This window comes from Fukomys damarensis, unplaced genomic scaffold (assembly GCF_012274545.1).
Source record: "Fukomys damarensis isolate Sample0158 unplaced genomic scaffold, DMR_v1.0_HiC HiC_scaffold_31, whole genome shotgun sequence".
Lineage (NCBI taxonomy): Eukaryota > Metazoa > Chordata > Mammalia > Rodentia > Bathyergidae > Fukomys > Fukomys damarensis.
In genome coordinates this window covers 26,862,724-26,884,225 of record NW_022900943.1, presented here as the reverse complement: position 1 = coordinate 26,884,225, position 21,502 = coordinate 26,862,724, and the positions used below count along the sequence as shown (strand labels likewise).

At 39.5% G+C, this 21,502-nt stretch overlaps 1 protein-coding gene across 4 annotated transcripts in view; it reads right to left on the bottom strand.

Annotated features, from left to right (window-relative positions):
* Nucleotides 1-21,502, bottom strand: part of Tle4 (TLE family member 4, transcriptional corepressor) — a 137,952-nt gene that overhangs the window by 66,517 nt on the left and 49,933 nt on the right. For 2 of the 4 annotated variants that reach the window (XM_019210208.2, XM_019210210.2), the window contains one exon: nt 184-388. In XM_019210208.2, the coding sequence (XP_019065753.1) occupies nt 184-388 (205 nt within the window). The remainder of the gene's footprint in view (nt 1-183; nt 389-21,502) is intronic. The other 2 variants (XM_019210209.2, XM_019210211.2) reach the window with 1 other exon arrangement.

Here is a 21,502-nt window from a genome sequence, read left to right as displayed (position 1 = left end):
GGAATAGGATTATTCTTGCCAACCACAGAAGTGTCATTCGGCAAAGGACTGCATCCAGTCATGAATGTACCTTCTAGCAGAATTTGGTCACTAGTCAAATTTAACTCAGAATCAACCATGGCATCTAGAACCCACCCTCAGCAGCAGGTAGCCCCAGCCCAACCTTGCAAAAGCATGGCTCACCTCTTTGGTGATCATTGTCGTGGTGCTTCTTCTCATCTTTAATTGGGAGATGGGACTGACCTCCTAGGGCACTGGAGAGGGCGAGAAGCCCAGCACTGCTACCGATGGGTGGGATGGCAGGCGGCTGGAGCCCTGAAGGGTGCGGCGTTAGAGGCACTGGCAGACCATGTCCATGTGACAAATGCTGAGCCTGGAGTTGTTGCTGCTGTGAAAAAGCAGACCCAGATATTGAATATGTTCCCTATATTCACCCCTCACCCCCACCAAAAAGGAGGGGCAAATGGAAGATGAAAACTCTAGCACCCACAAAGGAAATATTTACCCCTAATGTGGTTTTTGAAAAAGTCAGGGAGAGATGCATAGTCAATAATTGCTACCTTTCTTGTTTCAATTTGGAGATTTTTGAGCATCTAGGGTAAATAACTTAATTTTTAAAAAATGAAATTACTTTGAAGAGCTGGAAATCAGATTTCTTTTAAAAAGCCCCTATATTCTGTTCTTCAAAAAAAAAAAAAGAAGCCTAGCTATCATATATTTCTAATCAAAACATATACATGAATAACTGTTAAAGCAGTTATGTTGAACAAAAAAAGCTGAAAATTGAGAAAACTAGTGTCAAACAGTTCTCCCAGAACCACTGCACAGCATGCAGCCCGAGTTAATTTGAAAGAGAAAACCTGAATTAACAACCCAGAAAAGGAAACTGGTTGCAGCCACCGTTTTAAGCCCTTTAAGTGTCCTCAGCGGTACTTGAGTAAATTACTAAAGAAAATCTAATGTAGCAAGGCTTGGGTCCTCCTGTAGGCTTGCTCAATAACGCTGAAATAATTGGGCACTCTGTGCACGTTTAGTGATGCTCGAATGAAAAGCTAGAGGCCTGCCCTTCTACTCTTCTCCAGCGGCCGGCTCGGTGTTGTGACAGGTTTATTTGAGTGGCACTGTGATGCATGCACCAGTAACTGCACTGACAAGAGTTTAAAGTCATTTTTACCAGCACATTGGCAACACAGAGAAACCCCTCGAGAGGCCGGGATGGGAGTGCTTGACCTCAGCCAAGTCTGCCTCAAGCGCTGCTGCAGAGTTGTTGTGGGCAGGCCTCGGTTGCCTCTTCAGAGTGGAAAGGGGGAAGAGGAGGAGAAGGGAGAATTAGAAGTTAAATATATCCCTCAACAGGAATCCCTTCAGCTGCAAGCCCTGCTAACAACAGTCCGCCGGAAAAAAAAATGCTGGGTAATTCTCAGAGTAACATTTGTAGTGCTTCAGTATTAATTACTGCCTTTAAATAAATCGCATTGGGCCTAACCTAAGAGAATCAGAGTCCCTTCTCTAGTTTTCTAAGCAAGATTTCACAAAATAGCTCTTAAAATTATTCCAGTAAGAAAGACTTTGAAATGCCTTTTTAAAATACATCAAAGAAAAAAGTGAACTTTTTCTCTCATTTACGTTTATCTTTTCTTCTTCTAAATGTCTTCCTGTATCAAAATACAGTATTAATTAGCTCTTTTCTCCTATTTATCCGCACCCATTTTCTGGCTACATGCACTTAAAATGTACTCAATAAAATGAATTACAGACACTTAAAATGAGTTAGCATACATTGAATTGAAAACGGGAGCAGTACTTACAATATTCCACCACCCACAGAGCCTTCCCCCCACACACACTCAAAGCCCTGACAAAGCTTTGCCTAACTGGGTTGTCTTAAAATTAGATAGTTCTTCCTTTGGCTAAAATCATCTTCGTGCTTCTTTACATACTATTATTTAGCTATGGCCAAAAAGCATGAGCACGCAATTATATTTCCTCAAGGTGTAGAAAATAAGAAGAACAACACCAAACATGAAATGTAGGCAAGTGCCTGGCAAATCTGCTCTAAAACCTTGTTTGATTTATTGGCAGGAAATTGTTCTAAATCTCTTTTTTCTCTAAATTCTCCCAATATTTCACATGCATTTTCTACCTTTCCATTCAACTGGCAGAAATTTGAGAGCCTATATGTATGTCTCTCTGACCTCCCCTCCTTAAGTCCAAAATCTTTGAGTCTGCATCTGACACAAACTCTAAATCTAGCTAACTGCAGACACTGAAACATTCATACAGTATGATACATTTTAAAAAATGTTTCATCAGACATTGAAAAAACAACCGCTCAGCCAAAACCAATACTTTCAATGATTTAAGTGGGTTTTTTTTGCATTTATTCTCTCACGGGATAAAAATGAAGCAGAAACTACTTCATTTTTCCATTCGATCAGATCCTTTTCAAAGGCAGAAACTACATCCCAATTTGTTTTGCACACGGCATTCATAGTAGAGATTTCCTGACATTCGACTTCAACAGCTCTAAAAGGTCCCAGTCTCCCCTCTTCCTTTATACCCACTGTAGGAGGAGGCTCCTTTTCTTTCCAAGGCTGACCCTTGCCTGCCTGCACAGCCACCTTATCTTTTTTCCCTTTGTTTCATTGCTTCTTCAATTCTCCACTCTCTCCCTCACATTTCCAACATGCTCTCGGTCACTGATTTTTGTCCTTCTGCTTATAAGCGCAATACCAGAGTCTCTTAACATTTTGTCTAAGAAGTGCACAGGCAGAATCAAAAGAATTCGGGGCAGCACTTATTCAGGGCACACAAAAAACCCCACTATATTTTAGTCATTTTGTGTCCTCCAGTGCCTCTCACACAGCGCTTATGCACAACTGGGACTTGACAAGTGTTTGATTAATTTAATAAAAATAACCTTCTTTTGCCATCTTCGGCTACTGCTTTGTGTCTATATCCCTATATCTCTAAAGACTTACGTCAATCTCACCAAGTCCCTGTTCTCGCGAGACTGGGTTGGGGGTGATCACTCAGACTGATTCAAAATTTCAGCTTTATCTGTGACCTCTCTGCAGCCACAGATGAATGAAACTCTTAGATGAAACTCCTCCATTTGCTTCAAGAGTGATGAGATCACTATGGCCAGGCTCTCTCTATGCATTTCCTTCTGGGCTTTTTCTCCTTTAGCCTCTCTGATATCACTTGCCTATGTGCCAATTAAATTCTACACCTCCATCTCCTAAGCTTGCCTACCCTTAATCAAACTTCCTGCCAGAGAATTCCACTAGGCAAAACAGCATTAATTGAAATGAAAATAAGTGCCAAAAGACTCACCGGCAACATGAACTGACTCAAGTTATCAGTCACCATTGTTTCTGTATCCCTGTAATTCATAATCACTGAGTCTGGTGAATTCGCAAATAATTTTTTACGTTTTTACTGTGACTAGCCAGATTATTGAAACTCCACACATGCAGTTTAAGTCTCCATTAGCTCATTTCAGTTCCTATGAGCCTGTAATGCATCACCAAGAGCAGTTTTTTTGCCTTAAATTTGTGTCACTCTATGTTTTAGAACAATCCCCACATTACTCATCTGTTTTACTCACTTATCTCAACACAGCCCATGTTTTACATGGCCTCTTTCAATATCCTGTCTATTACCTTACAGGGTCTATTTTTATCATGTGTTCACATATGTTGTTCCCTCACAAAGATTACTCACTACCAAACACAGACCCTTTATCTGAAATTCAAAGTTCAAATTGCTTAGCATTCAAGATCTTCTATAAACTAGCATAAACTACTTGGCACACTTGTGTGCAACACGATCCAGAGACTATCCTAATCACCTTGGCTAAAGCAAACACATCTCTAAACTCTGAGAAAAATAAGTTCAAGAACATTTCTGTGACACTTAACCCAAGACAACAGATAAAATGATTTCTCTTAATTCCCCACAGTCCCTAAACATTTCTATTCTTAGCAGGCCCTCAAACAGATTATCAACTAATGTCAGCAGCAATATTATAAACTGATGAATTTTGCCCCTATGTTCATGTAGATGATGCTTTCATCTTCAGAATTTAAAATGAAACTAAAATAAATGAAGATGTTACCCTTGTCTACAATAAACTTTCATCTGGAAAATTTAAAAACAACAACTTAAAATGAGCAGACTTTTTTTTTTTGGCACTGGGGATCTAAAACTCGTGTCCTTGGGCTTGCAAGGCAGGCAAAACCACTGAGCTAAATCGCCGGCGCTAGACACATTCTTCAGTGACTAAACTTAGAACTTGGTACTTCCATATGAAAAATATGTGTTTCTATTGTTGGACTTTTAATTTAATTGTAATATTACAAACTATAAATGGGTTCAAGTGTAACTGTCACTAATCTTTCCCTAAATTAATAAACTCAAACTACGTAATTATATATCCATATATTTACAGGCTCTAATGAGTTAAATTCCTACAACAGAGTTCCCATATACTTAAACCTTGCTTCCACTAGGTTCATATTTTATATAACCACAGAATTTATCTAAACTAAGAAACTAACACAAGTACATTATTACTCTTAATCAAACTAAAGACCTCATTCAGGTTTTCCTAGTTATTCATTAATGTCATTTTTCTTTCCCAGAATTCAATTCAGGATATTAACATCAGAGGTTTTGATTTTTCATTTATTTTAACAAAAGTCCTTTCAAAGATCTTAGGGATGACAACAACCAAATTATAGTCATAGAATATGCCTTGAACTTAAAAGGGAAAAGAAAGTAAAGGCACTATCCTAAAACCATGTCATAAGTCACCCATTACACACACAAAATATCAAACAAAACATCATATTCAGTATGGCGTCCTGCAGAAAGGAATGGTTTTCATCAAGTACTTTTAATCCTTTTGTGCCTAGTGTTCCATTTTTGGAACGCCCATAACAACAGAACATAATAAAATTTTTTCTCTTCAAAATGAATTATCCTAGGTAACATATATGAATTTTATGCAAAAAATTTTAAAAACTGCAATCTTTGGCATACATGGGTTTAATATAAAACTATAAGATCGAGATTTAATATCCCTAAAAGGTATATGCAAAAAATATAGTCACAAGGACTGGAATATTGGAATATTACAATTGGCTTTAAAATGCTTATAAAACCGACTTCTTTCTGTATTTAGTGGTAATTCTTAACCTGCTTTGTTAATTCCTCACCTCAGAAAGCATCCTACAGCCAGAGTGGCGATGTACTTGTAATTGATAATGATCTGTCAACAAGACATTACAGACCATCTTTAAGCAAAAGCTGTAAAGTCACCAATGGCAAAACTGAATAGCAACCGCTTTCTCCATTAAAACCATTTGTCAACTAACATTCAAGAATTTAAAAGAAGAACAAGTCTTCTTATTAACAGAACTCAATGAAGATTCCCTAGGAAAAGTCTGGTTTTCTAGATACTATTTCAAGAGCTGCAGTAATACAATCTAATGGACTGCCTGCAAGATTGTGGACGTCACTGTCCTCTTATCTCTGCCCTGCCTGTGTGAATTACAGAGCAATTAGCCCACAGAGGTTTACTACTTTATACTATCATCACACTCTGAAATGTAAGACCTTTCTCCTTTTCAATACCAAAGGAAGGCAAATGTATGAGTATGTAATTCAATGCAGATTTGTTAAAATAATTTAATGTAAATAAACAATCTAAATAATTACAAACCACCAAATTAAACAAACATTGACTTTAGAAGGGGGGAAAAGCCAAAGAAAGCAAAGAATATGAGGATTCCATAAACTGCTGAATGAATTAAACATCTGAATAAATGTACTCTATGCTATGTAACCATAACTGAGGGAAAAACCTAAAAGAATAGTAGGTATCTTGGCAAAATTCTTCTCATCAATCTTCCTTAAGCCATTACTATCTTCTGCTGCTATATTTCATTAAAAACAGCCAAAAACCATACTTTTTTTACTTCAAACCATAATACAAACCAAACTTTCTTCTGTTCTCCTGATGGACCATTCAAGAGAAAAAATATTAAAATGGAACAAATTTTAAACTTAGACAAGTAAGTACTCCATTAAGATAATTAATTTAATTCTGAAAAATAGCCAGTAATTATGTCTGAAAATATACAGCAATGAGGTGCAAGGCACAGCTTTAATTCCGTTAATAGCTCTGGGCTGGATTTTCTATAACCAAGAATTATTTCGTTGCAGCTTTAAGTTTGGCACAGAGGGCAGTAAAGAATAATTAAGGAAATCAAATTCACAAGAAATGTCTTTTGAAATGTTGTCTTTCTGTTATTAAAGTGAAAAGTTTCTTTTAATGGAAGTTTGCCCAACTCCCTGATCACCAGCAAATGACTGCCTGGAAAGCAAGAGGACAGAACTGGTGAGGAAGGGGCTGCAGCCTCCCTGGGAACTCTGCACACCTCTCACCAGAAGCCAGGCAGAGGGACGCTTCCTCATTCGCCCCCTCCCATCTCTGGTATGCTCTCAACAGAAGAATCCTCAAATAGCACACACTTTCCTTAAAAGCAATAATATTCCATTGCAATGAACCCAGTTAATTCCTGTATATTCATTTCTTAAAAAACAGTAAAAAGTGAGCCTGCTACTAGATGTACAAGAAGCAAAAGGCTATCTGAAGGCTCACGTCCAAAGGGCAAGGGGCAAACTTAAGTGTTCCCCACTGCCAAACCACTGGACAATTCTCCAGCATCATAAATAGAATGAGTGACTTTTTTTTTTTTTTTTAAAGGAAAAGGCTTCCAGGAGTATAGTTCACGGTACCTGGAGAAAACAGGTGGAGCTCTCGGCATTCTGAGGCCAAGGACTAGAGAATGGCTTTCAGGCCAGGGTCAGTTCTGAAGTCAAGGCCAGCTGGCTCCTAAACACACAAGCACAATTCCACCAGCCAGCCAAACTAGGGACACTGAGCATGTGTCTTGATCCAACCAGGAGACACTATTCCAGGAGACCAATGAGGTAGACACAGCAGACCTTGGTATTCAATGGTATTCAAGAAGCATCACAAAGTGGCGCGACCACTACCCAGCTGGAGTCCTTACTATTTATAGTAAGAGCCAGTCACTTGATGCTCTTGAGCCGGGTTCTTCCTGTTAAGTGGAAACACCCTACCTCCCAAGGTTGCTGAGACAATTACACGACATATGCTATTATTAGGAAAAGGTACACACACACACACACACACACACACACAGAACAAGAAAGGCTCTATGGGATAATATTAATTTAAGAGGAAAGAAATACTTTAAAATTTAGTACTTCATCACTCCAAGTTATTGATCTATCCAACATAGATGCTAAGACCATAGGTAAAAGTTGTTGGGAAATAGGTCATTCACATGGTCAAAGTATCACCCCACAGACTGCCTAGTTTCACCAATAATGTGATACAACTGGAAACACAAAGCATCATTTAGGACCTGCTCCTATGAAAAATACCCAATCTGAATTTAAATCTGTGAAAACAATAAAAAAAAAATCAGACAAATGTCCAAATAGTGGACGAGTAACAGGACTGCGGTGGAACCTTCCAAGTACCAATATCACAATGCAAAATAGCTTGAGGACTATTCCAAAGAAGAGTAAAGAGAGAGGACAACAAAGATGATCTTTGTGTGTGAATCTTGGAGTGGAGGGGAAATGATGTGAAGAAAAAAGTCCTGTCAAGGATCTTTCTTGGACAACTGGAGAAAGGTGACTGAGAACTGTGCCAATGGAGGTACTAACTGTACTGCACTCACATATGTAGGAAGTTGTCCTTGTTTAGAAGATACCCACTGCAGTATTAATGGGCAAAGTATTATGGCTGTCTCTCACTTTCAATAGGTCAGCACTTACAAAAAGACACGAGTATGTGCATATGAGTGCACACACAGACACAAGTAAAAGTGAGAAAATGTCAACTGGTTGGTCTAGACGATGAAAATATAGTGTTTGCTCTACTATTAAAATTTCCTGTAGTTATAGGAGACAGGATAAATAAGACGGGCCCTTCTTGCCACAAGATTGGGGTTCTTTGCTTTTAGCACACGTCTCTACCAAAAGCGAAAAGTTAAGTGAGTACGTTGAGAGAAGCAAGCGAAAACAAAGAAGAAATTTTTCAAACTCAACTCATCTATAACTCATCCGTGATGACTAAAATGTGGATTTACGGCAGGAAAGCGATATACATTTAAAGCAGCCCATGAAAGATTATTACTGCAAGAGTAAATTCCTCATGCTAAACAAACCACAGACCTCTGTAGGCTTCCACATGTCTGGCTAGGTCATAAGGGCAAGACAGGTAATAAGCAAAGCCAGCGAGCCCCATGAGACCTGTGTCAAGGGTTCCACCATTCCAACTTGTAGCTTCATTCATTCACAAAATAATAAAGTCAAAAAACGAAGAGAAAAAGAATTCCAAACAACCTGATGTACTATCCTCCCCATGGGTGATCCTGTTAGTATTTTTTTCTGAGTTGGTCTAAAGGTTAGTGGAAAACGGATTTCTAGGCACAGGAGTAACAAGAAGTAGAATTTCCTGGCGTCTCGTTTAAGCTATTTAAAGAAAAGTATGAGGAATATTATTGTCTTACTAAAACCAATAGTCATTTAAGTCATCCAACAAAAGGAGTGTATTCAGAAAAGAGCTTTCTGTAGTATTTTTAAAACCCAGAATTTGATCCTAGAAACTGAGAGATGGAATGAACCTCAGATGTCATCTACATGAGTTGCTCTGCAACACTCTGACAACTTACATGGCATGTATGTATCTTCATAAACATATAAAGGAAAAGAAATGAACAACACCAAGCACTGCTATTTGTAGCACCGACTAATATTTAGTATTTTCTCCTGTTTGAAATAAATGCTGACGATAGCCAGTGAACTGATTTCACTGCACACTCATGAGTCTCTGAGGGTGAAGTTTGAACACGAGCACGTGCGATGTTCCAGGGACAGCCCGCCCGTGGGAGACAGCCTCAGTGCCAAGAAGGGAACACAAACCGATCACCCAGCCCCATTAATGCTCCTGCTGACCCACTGGGGCCCTTCCTCCGCTGGGTGGAGGGGAAGGTGGGAAGGAGTAGGCGAAGTGGGAAATCCAGGGGAAAGGAGAAAAGGGAGGGCAGGGGTATGGGGAAAAAATAAGAACCAAGATACATCATGTAAAGGTACAAGGTCCCAATGATGAATGTATACCTAAAAATCTACCAATAAACACAATGGAGTAAAAAAACAGTAAACTGAGGCAGCGCCTGGCGGGAGGGAGTGACCTTTGAAGGGACACATGCAGATGGCAACGAGAGAACCTTACAGTGAGCTAAAAGAATAAAGAGAAAAGCAGCCGCCAAGACCCAGAATGGAACAGGTGTCCTAAGGTGGGTGCTGGGACTAGGGAGGAAACAGGAAACCTGGTAGGCACCAAGTGAGCCTGTGGAAACCCGGCAGAAGGTGAACAAGCTGGGAATCAGTGCACACCACAGGATTTCAACTTCTATTTAAGGATATCATTTCGAGAGCTCTGGCTGCAGTGCAGTGTTTGAGGGTTTTACTTTTTAAGGTCAACTTTTGGTTGCTCTTTAACTGGTACAATCCAGACCCTAATCATTTGTTGGTTATGTGTGCTCCATATACCCTCTCCCAGTTTCTGCCTTGTCTTTGTATGTAAGGTATCGTTTGATGAACAGATGTTATTCATTGCAACTGAGTAATAAATGCTATGATTTTTTTTTTTAATCAGCTTGAGCTCTCTGGGACCCATTTTAAAAATCTTACTCTATCCTGAGATAAAAAAAGATTTTTCCTGGATTTTATTGGATAGAGGGGAGTTTTAAATGGGGGTGGTGGTGGTAATGCTTCTAGGAGGGACTTCTGCAGATAATGAGATCTATAAATCCAACTTCCATTTTTTCCTACAAGAGCGAGGACCCCTCCAGAAATAAGTGTTGCTAGCATCTAACTTCCCTTCTACTGCCCTACCTGCCCACTCGGACATATGTGAGTACACTGGCCTACATGACGACAAATATATTTTAAGCTACAGTGTGTAGACCAGCTTCAGTTGGCCTAAGTTAAAACTAATAACTATTTTGAGCTAAAAGTGTATAAAACCAGCTTAAATTAGGGCACTAAAGCATTGAAATTTTTTAAAGTTTAGAATGATGAGTAGAATAGATTTGAGAATGGCAAGAAGGAAAGTCAGGCAGCCAGCTACTCAGGAATCCAAGAGTTTAAACCAAAAGCTGATGAGTGAGTGATGGATAAGGGTTGCGTCAGTACAGGCTTTGAGGAGGAGGAGGAGGAGTTGAACTACAGGGCCAACTGTAAAGGCATGGCTACGTAATAAAGGGAAGGGGTACACGAATGACAAAGGGGATTCCAGCTGCCTTGAAAAGGTGGGCCGGGCATCAAATAACTGGGTGGATGGCTGTACCATTCAGCCAGATGGTCAGAAGAGAAGAGGAATACAATTTTGTCTTGGGACCTTTTTTTCTCATATTACAAAAGTTATGTGAAATGCAAGCAGAGTGGAAAGAAATTAAAAGTCAAATATAACTTTACCAGCCAAAGAATATACTAGTAGAATGTTTTTTAATCTATGTAGCATTTCTTTCAATGTATATATATATATATAAGCATTTTAAAATAAATATAATATCAAGCTATTTTATGGCTTGGTCTGTTCCTTCTTTTACCTCTTAGTGTGTATCAAGAACACTTTCCCATGCCCCTAAGCAATGCTGTCTAGATATAAGAGTGCTCACTTAAGTAGTCTCTAATCGCTGCAGAGGGGATTTTCATAGATATGTAAGGACAGACATCGTGGCATTAAATTATAAATACACATATTAAAATATAATTTTTAATTTTATATGCACACACACACACACACACACACACACACACACACACACACGTCAACGCAGTCCTTCTTTAAGCCACAGAATACCCAAATAAGAGTGGCCTAAATGCTAGAGGGCTTTATTCGTAGAGGTAGTGAGGCCAGCGTAGGGCTAGGCTCTGGGTCCACTTCTAATTCTTCCAGCCTCCTTCACTTCCCATTCATTCCGCACAAGAGGTAGTCTTACCTCCCTGCCGTCCCTCACACCCTCAGGCAATTGCTAAAATGCAGAAAGGAAGACACTTCTCTCTCCATTTATCTACTGTTAGGGATACAAACTCTTCTCTCAAGGACTCAGGGTCCCAAGCCCACAGCTCACCCGTAACAAGACTGGAAGGAGCCTCCACAGGAGAAGCCAGGAGCTGCCAGCAGAGGGGAACCAACAAACAGCCCCTCCATCTGACTTGGCTCACAGGGCATCCTGACAGTGTCAGCTGAGAGAAAGCTGAAACAACTTCCGAGCTTTTCAATCCAAGTAGACAGCAACTTAAATTGTTTCTTTTCTTGCCCTCAACAATTTCTTCTCCCAATATTAATTTGAGCAGAGCTGTGTCTACAAATTGCTTTGAGTCAACCCAGAAATACCCTGGGGAAATTAAAAAAACAAATGACTGCCAGTTTGCTTTGGGGACCAGAAGGGCACTGCCCTTGTTGGTCAGGGAGACAAGGCGGAACTAGACCAACTCTCCCAGCTTCTTTATGAATCTATGAAGGAGGGAGAGGGTGAAGAAGAAAGGGGAGAGGGAGAGGGATGGAGGACGAAGGAGGAAGAGGGAGAGGAAGAGAGAATCACAGGGAACAGACTCGCCGGGGAGCTAACTCGGGAAGGGTTCGGGAATGGGGCACTTTGGGTGTTTCTTAGGAGACTTACGTGGGGAGAGTTAGGGATAACTTGTTCAGTACGTTAACATCCACCTTTTCAGTTTGCAATATTACTATCCTGCAAAGTAGCTGGATAAAAATGGAGAGATAATCATAGAAAAAAACCCACAGCTTATCACAGAGCAATGAAGTAAATTTAAGATAGGACTACCCAAAATCTCAGAGCAATTCCTGTGGTTTCTAACTTATTAATGTCTCCCTAGCCACCCACTAATCTTCCGCCACTCATCTCACCTTCTTCAGCCACTGATGACTGCGGGTAGCTAAACTCTGAATCAAGAAACCCCTCCAACACCCTGAACACCATTTAGAAACAAATTCTTTGTAAATTCGTATTTCCAGGTTTCGGAGCAACCATTCAGCAATACTTCCACACATTTCTACAGATAAAATACTCTCTGTTTCCATGCATTTCATGAAATATTTTTACTATTTCCTATCAGGACCTTACATAATTCTAATCTTAAAAGGCATAGGCTCAAACTTCCTATTTGCATCATGGGACTCTGCGAATCTGTAGGTCACAAACCCACTTCTCTATGAATGTACAGTCTCCCATTACACAGTCTTGTAAACATTACAGAGACCTAATAGGTAGCCCAATACCCAAACATAAAATCCTAGACCACTGGTGACGAACATATGACATGCAAGTTATTGGATTTTTCTTTTAAGACAAAAGATGTTGGTGTATGAGTTTTTGTTTTGTTTCTAAACTAAAACCTCAGTATTCAGGTTTAATTGCAGTGTTGCCCTTCGCAATAAATGAGTCTGGTTGCAGGTTCGCCATCAGTGTCCTAGACTGAGAGACTTGGCTTTAAAACACCTGCTTAGTAGTGGTGTATATGACAACTTTTGATTTTTACACTTAAGTGTAAGATACAACAGATAGGAAGCAACACAGTATGATTCGAAAGTATCCAACCAATCTATGGAACTAATAATGTAAGTCAAAGAATTTAGGTTAGCCAATTAGTATATATACCAGGCACAGTTAATTTCCATTTTTCCCTCAACACTGAACTACGGACAATCCTAACAGTGGAACTCAGGATATAAAAAGAATATGTAAAAGAAAGAAGAATATGAACTCAAACAAGAGCAGCCTAACCATTAAATATGTGAGTTCTTGAACTCAGTGGAAGTTGGATTTTGATTACTGGGTGGTCTTTAGAAAACTTCTCCTTCCTGCATTGCACTGGTTTTATCATTTGTAAAGCTAAAATAATAATATTTCCTTCTGCAAGGGCTAATGTGAAGATTAAACAATATAATGCAAATATGTAACACAAAGCAATTCTCAATGAGCATTTGCTCTAGGGTTACCCTTTTAAGAAAAACAATACAAGCCTAGAGACATAGTAAACCTAGAGAAAAAAACAACACACAGGAACCCACACTTTAAAACTAAACTTCTATAATTGTCAAAACAAAAGGCTTACAAAGTCATACAATGTTAAGACTAGACCAGTGAGACCAGACCTTTTAGAGACAAGTGCCCAAAGTGCAACCCCAAACCCACTGATTTATTGCTAATTGCCAACACTGAAATTAAACCCGAACACTGAGGTTTTAATTTAGGAAAAACTCTCATTAACATCATTTGTCTTAAGAGAAAAACACAGTAATATGTGTGCCATTGTTTCCCACTATTGGACTGGACAGGACTTTACTATCAAAACTAGCCTTTTACAGATGAGAAAACATGAAACCGAAAGATCACACTGTTAAGTCACACCCTGTAAGTCATTACAGTGGTACCTTGGTTCACAAACTTAATTCTTTCCACGATTCTGGTGGCAAACTGAGTAAGACAAGAAAAGAATCAAATTGAACAATTCAATGTTGACCTTAAGGGGGAAATTTGATTTAGTTCTCATCCAATTAGGTTTTTGATCCGAAATGGAAAGCATGGAAAAAATTATGCTTGTGAACCAAGGTACCACTGTTTCATCTATCAGCCAATGCTTCCTCTCAATCTTGACTCAAACCTATGGCAGTAAAGTCCATTCAAGAATATAGCTCAAAATTTAACAAATATTTATAAAACAGCATTATAAACAAATTATTGCATGTTCATCGAATAATTACTTAACATTTGTTGTACAAATGTTTAGTGAAAATGAGGAATTATCTATTGTTGTAGGTGCTACTAGTATGACTATAACAAATAAGAAAGTAACAACAAACAAATCAATGACAAGTGCTGGGGGGAAAACAAAACAGGCTAACAGGATGGAGAACACACTAGATGAAACCTCACATGACGAGGGCTGCCAGCCAGGGAAATCTTTCCTGAAGAGAGGATGCGTGTCAGGACACGGAGAAGGGCATTCCAGAGGACCAAACAGCTGGTGTCCACTCCCTGGCTAAGAGAGTTCTGGGGCTGAGCCAGGGACAGAAGGCAGAGGCCAGTATGGCTTAAGGGCACCCGAAGAGCGTGGCAAGTATGAAAAGTTGGAAAGGTGGACAGAGGACAGCTCACAGTGAGTTTGTAAGCCATGGGGAGACACTCAAGGCTTTTTTTTAAGCAAAAAGGATAACTGCTGGAAAACTGTAAGCACAAGAGCATCAAGATCCAATTTATATCTTAGAAAAAGATCACTCTGGTAACTGTGTGCACACTAGCATATAGAAGACAAACGCAAAAACCAAGCATCCTACTTAGGAGTAGGCTGAGGGGGACCAGCTGGCAGAATTCCATGAAGAAAGGGCAAATGGGAAATGCATTAGCAATGGAGAAAACAGAACAGTTAGGAGGCAGATCAGACCATTTTTGATAAAAGTTCTCCTGTTGAGCTTGGATTTTTTTTGCCCTTCGTCCATCACCCGTCTTTAGGACACTGACAATAAAGACCTAAAGTCCTGAGGAACACTGCACTGTGAAGAGCAGGAGACAGGAAAGAACACATGCACAGGGGAAGAGACAATGTACATAAATGAAAGCTACAATAACCAGGAGGGCACGGCACTAGTAAAAGAGACGAACAGTTCAATGGAAGAGAACAGACCCCAAAACAGACTCACACCTATGGTTATTCGATTTTCCAAAATGGTACAAAGAATTCAATGGATAAAGAACAGTCTTTTTAACAAATGATGCTGGAACAATTCAGCAAGATATCCACCCAAAAAATAAACTCTACCTGCTTCTCATACCATAAACCAAAGTTAAACTGGATCACAGGCCCAAGCACAACACTTTTCTCAAAAGGTATGCAAGAGAAAGTCTTTGTAGTCTTGAATTAGGCAAAGACTACTTAGAGACAACATCAGATGGACAAAAGAAAAAATAATTCAAAGGCCATAATTTTTTAAAAAAAGATGACATATGGATAAGTATATTTGAAAAATAAAGGATTCATATTCAGAATATTGAAGAACTTTAAAACTCAAATATTAAAAAAACCTCACCCAAGGCCGGGGGTGGTGGCACACACCTGTAATCCTAGCACTCGGGAGGCTGAGGCAGGAGGATCACTGTGAGCTGGAGACCAGCCAGGGCTACATAGTGAATTCCAGGGAAGTCTCAACTACATAGTGAGACCCTGTCTCAAAACAAAACAAAACAAAAACAAAACAAAACTCACCCAATTAGAGATTTGAACAGATACGTTATCTCAGAAGATATAAAGGCAACAAAAACATAGTAGAATGCACTAAGTACCTGTTAGAATGGCTTAAAAAAATCTCAAAAACATACAATTCCACGGGCTGCAGAGGATGCAAAACGGCACGGTCACTTTGGAAAACAGACTGTCAACTACTTAAAACATGAACTACACACTGACACTTAACTCACAACCCCACTTCTGGGTAATCATCCAAAGGAAAGGAGAATTTACATTCACTTTCACAAGCCTGTATGTGACTATTTCTTGTGATGTGATTCAGAATCACTCAAAACTGGAGAAAACCCCCATTCTCCGTCAAAGAGCGAATGGATTTAAAAAATAAAAAACAACACAAAACCGGTGTGCTAATACAACAGCATACCCCTCAGCAATAAAAACCTACTGATACAGCAACCGCATGGACAAATCTCCAAGCCCTATGCTAAATTAAAGAAAACCCGAAAGGCTACATTATGCATAATTCCATTCATAGGTCATTCTACAAAAGGCTTCCTTTGGGAGAATGAAACATTTTAGTTGTTGCTAGGGCTGGGGTAGGGAGAACTGTCTACAAAGATAAATAAGGGAACCGGGACAGGGGAAAACTGCTATGTCTTGAGAGCAGCGGCAGTTACATGGCTATGTTTAATTGTCAAAACCAGAACTGTACACTGAAATAGGGTAAGTTTCATTTTATATAAATTATACCTTGATAAATCTGATTTAAGTGTATCAATAATGAATATGTATTTCTGGATTCCTAATTCCAAGTACCTGAAAATGCATCTGCACATATAAAAAAAATACAAATCTGTAAATGTCTACAGCCTCATTTTTATCATGTTCTCTACATTTTTTCTTTGTTCTCATACCCTTGGAATTTAAAGATTTTGTGAAATTAAAATTTGTAAATTAAAAGTTGATTATGGGTAGTAAAATATAAAACCCAAAAGATTACAACTATCAAAGTGTAAGATGACTTCAATAATACTTTGAGGATTTCAGAAAACATTTTAAAATATCATTCAAAATGAAAATCAAATGTGTCCCTTTAACATGTCCCTGTAGGCTTGAACTGGGGGTACGTGCATGACTCTCCCACCGGGAGGTTTATACACTGGTGGTACAAACAGATCTAATCACCTTTATCAGCCTTTTTACTAATAAAATTAAGAAAAAGCTGCCAGATAGGACAGTCACAAATGTACCACCAGAGGTTCAAGTCACCCAACAGAGAGGTACAAATTATCATCCTGTTGTAAATGTGTTAGCAGGATTTGGTAAGGCATTAAAATATTTGTCAAACGGAAGAGTAGGTCTAACAATAAAATCACGCTTACCATTCATTAAATCAAAGGGCTCTAACCTTTTCAGAAAGGCTCTTAGGAAAACATTCTAATATTGTGACCATGCATTCATTTTTCAATAGAATGATTTCCAAACTGGGGAACCCCAAAACACAAAGAAAAGTCCTCAAACCTTCACCTACCTGCTAAGTACCCGTCAGGTAGTCATTGAGCCTTAGGTGCCTTACTGCCCACGCTTCCTCCCTCCCTCTCAGCTTGGTGGGACCCAAGAGAGGTTGGATCTACAAGTAAAAAGGCCCTGACTAAGTAAGGGCAGTCGGTAAAGTACCTAGAGGAACAGTACTGTAAAGAAGTCCCCAGTAAGAAAAGTGGAAGGACTCTGGGCCCAAACCCGCAACTGCCAGCTGAGGAGCTAACTGGAGTGAAACTACACCTCTGCATCTGACAGGTCCTCATCTGCCAGCTCGGTCCAGGGCTCCCTGACAAGGGAAACTGTACAGTTCAGTGGAAGCTCAGGTTCACATGCCTTAAAGCTGCATCAGACAACCACTCGCATAAATAAACTCTGCCACCATTCTAACACTGCATGTTCTACTCTACCCAGCACGGCAAAAGTGTGCTGACTGGTGGAAAAAAAAAAAAAAGAGAGAGAGAGAGAGAAGGAAGGTCCTCCCTAAACAGATGGAAACAGATGGAAACAGAGTAGCAGTGTAACAGGTCAGTACCAGTTTAGAGGTGGGAAGAACTGACTGACGGGTTTGTGGACTCTTCTTCCAGGGAAGTTCTGTAAGAGAAATTAACTAAGTCCACATCACAAGGAACAATTGAATATTCTTATTCCTTACCTAGTGGGGTTTTTTTTTGGGGGGGCGGCTCTGAAGTTGAAGCTGAAATTACTTAAATACAGAAGAGTCTCTGTTATGAGAGAAGAAAAATTACTGCCTCTTAGAGCCTCACTGAACTGCAGCAAGAAGACTGGATCATGACTGTGTCACTCAAAAACAATGTCACCTCTTGCTCCACAGTACATGAACCAGTTAAGAGGGGTAGAGTAAAGAAATGCCAACGAAGGTAACGAAGGATGGGATCCCAAACTTTCTTGGCCTTAGTGCCAGCACAGCTCTGCAAGGACAGTAAGCAGGAGCCCACAAGTCCCAAAACCAGAGGATATCTTCAAACCAGCCTCCACCTCCTCAAATTTGGCACGTGATGCAACTTAGGGCCAGGGTAGTCTATGAAACCTTTAAGCTCCAGGCATTCGGTAAAGACAGCCACAAAGGTGACATTGGAGAAAACACATTATCAACTGATAGCTCATTCTGAAGTACATTCTACAGTACATCTGTTTAAAAAAACGACCAGTACTAATGAGGTGAGAGAAGCAGAATAAGACAGAAAAGCTTACCAGTAAGGTTCCTGCAAAGCAGATTTTTAAAAATGTAGATACTGAGTGGTAAAATTGGAGCTGATGAAGGTATTTTACACTCAGAATTCCCATCAGAAAGACCATGATTCTAGCATGTGACCACCGCTGCCTATCTATAGTAAAAAGCCTTTAAAGAGCTTGAGGTCTAGGAAGTCAAATCTTGAGTGCCTTAGTTCCTCCATGAAATGGATGGACAGGGTTAATTTCAAAATGATCCCCAGAAGAGGAGGGGGCCTAGAGAAAATGAATCAAGGCAGAAGGAAAATTAAAACTAGGAGGAATGCTTGAGTCTGTCTGGAGTCTATGTAATCTAAATGGCAGCTCGCTGGGACCCTCGAAGTGTGGCTTCTCACAAAGCCCCACTCCATTCCCCCCAAAAAAACTACTGGAAGGAAGTGAAACCTTCATTCTGCTACCCAAGCCCTAGGACTTATATCATAGGTGCAATGACAAGAGAAAAGGACGGAGAGGTAGAAAGTGGGCCCATGAAGGACAATGCTGCTTTTATTTAGCTCTCTGGGTACAGCCAAAAGCACAACAAAACGGTGCCCTTGGAAGGCTCTTCATGAACAAATATAAAGGAATGAAAATACTGCTCTTGGATACTTTAATTCATTTTCATTTTTGTTAAGAAAGTAGTACACTTTACATTTTATTTCAAGTTTTGTGTAACTGGAGGCCGTGTGTCCACAGGGGTGTCTATGTCACTTACTTCCAATGTAAGGGAGGGGACAGCACACTCACACTGGGGACTGCCACCCATTTGCATCTTTCCATTTTCTTGTCTAATGGCTAATTTGTGAAAATTACCACAATGGCTCATCCAAATGCCTTTGACACTTGGAATGGCAATGTTGAAATCTATAATGGAAAAGGAGGGGAGCACATTTTAAAATTGTCACACTGCAAGACCCTCTCAGAACGTCAGTCTAGAACGAACGAATGAATGAGTATTTACTCACAAAGGCACACACAAATATGTAAGCAATTTAAGACACAATCCTATGACAAGGACAATAAAACAAAGTGCTACAAGTGGGGACAAAACAACCCCTCCAAGGTATTGTCTTTCTTTTTTTAAACTCAAACACATAGGAGGTAAAAGCAAAGTCATTTAAATCATTTCCTTAGTAATACAAGTAATATTTAAATAGATTTAATAGTGCTGCTCCAAACCAATGAATTATGGGTTTAAAACCTATTAAAATGTAATGTTTTTTTCCTGAGCTGAGAGGAGAGAGATTTAAATCCACTGAATTTTAATATTTCAGCTTGAGCTGCAGGAGGTAGAGAAAGTCCAAATGAACTATTCCATCAGCACCATTCAAGCATGAACATTTTAATCAGTTTTACTTCCTTGGAGTTCTCTAACACAGTTTACGCTGTCATTCTGAAAGCACTTAACACGGAGAGTGTGAAAAACCACCAAGGCTTGTTATTGCCTTCACAATTGATGGCAAATAATTTTGCAGACTTCCTATCATTAAAATGTCACTGCTAAAAATTGAGGTTCAGCATTTCTAGTGCTAAACTGCATTTTCCTGCAGCAACATGGCATACCTGTTCTTAAGGGACTTCAGTGGGGGGCTTTTTATTTTAATGCACATGATTCTATGAATTTTTTTCCGTAAAGATTTAGGGTCCAAAAGGTGGTAGGAAGGGTTCCAAAAGAACCACACTGTTTTAATTTATAAGCTAAACATTTTCTTGTCCAATGTTCACACTGACACAACTTTCTTTTTTAATGGCAGTTTTCTCATTCCAATTCTTACGAGGTTCCAAGTTTGCCTCCTTTCTTAAGCACAACTACACTCACAGCACGCACTGATTATATAGTGTAATGGATTCAAAAAACAGTTTAAGATAGTCAGATGACTCAATTTAATAATATAGGAAATGAAAACATCATTTCTAATTAGATCATATTACTGATTTAAAACTACAATTTGTGTGTTGTTCCAACAGTGTGATCTCACAGAGATTCTAATTGAAAAACACAGTGGCTAGTAGGACACATGACAAGATCCAGCTAGATATATAATGTTCCCCCAGCCCATTTAGGGGAACTCAGGGACAGCTGCGAGGAGGAAATGTGAAATAAAAACACAAAAATTAACTCTAAAATACAATACAGGAATTGTCCCGTTTTTCTCCCTTATAAATAAAAGATAAATGATATTTAACGTATTTCAATCTATCAACAGTTTTAAACTGAACATGACCTGTGAAAGAAATCATTATAACTGTGTTTCATTCCATTAAACACAACTAGCTTATTGTCAGGAGAACAGCCGCCTCTCCAGGTTTCGGGCTCACTTCGGCATTTTGCATTTAAACTGCATGGATCACTGATTTGGCTCATTTACCAATGAAGGTAGAATAATATTGCAGAGTTAAAAAGGTGCTTCATCAGATTTCATTAAGTCGAGGAACGCTGCTCGCGCCTGGATGACGCGCATACATACAGAGCAGAGGCATGTGTAATAAATAAATAAAGGTCTGCTGAGTTGGGTCTCTGCCTCTCAGGGGAAGAACTGTCATGCCCTCAGCATAGAAGATCGCTGTCAAGTTCGTTCTTAACAACACGGAAGAAAACTCTAAAATCGACCCCTGCTCGATTTTGGTAGCAAGCCAGAAATACCACCCCCTTACAACTCGCTCGTGCCTCAGAGCATACACAACAAGTGCATCTAAAATTGCACAAAAGCACAACTCTGGAAACTACTGGAAACGGGAGGTACCACCAGGGCTGAGAAAGGTCAAAGAACCTCCACAGCAGAAGCTCGAGTTCCTCTGTAACTGGGCTCTTGCCTTCTCACGTACACTAGGGTTCCTAAAACTCCCGGATTTGTATTCCTTCCTGGGCCATCTATTTTTCAGAACAATCGGAGTATACGATTTCGACTTCACGCCCCACCTAAGTACAAACAGCTTAGAACTCCACAAGCCGCACCATCTACAAAGCATGTGCCGCTTAGACAGGATGCAGGTCTACTGAGTTCAAGCAAGTTTTCAGATCACAAACTTAAGACTTATTTGAATAATTAAATCCATATCTACACAATGTCTGTTGGTTATAATCTAATAAATCATTTCCCTGAGAAAAAGCAATCTGTCAGCCGATTCAAAACAAAGTCTGTAAAAATAAAATCGGTATAGAACAATATTAAAGATACATTTGTTGGGGTGAAGAAAGGGATGGGAACCTGTGTGGATTTTCTCTCTTTCCTCATATTTTCAACCAACATCCAACCACATCAAAAATAACGTGCTTTTGATTTAGTTTAATCTTTCTGCTAGAGTCACTCAAAAATGACAAAAAAGGAAAAAAAAAAAAAAAAAAAAA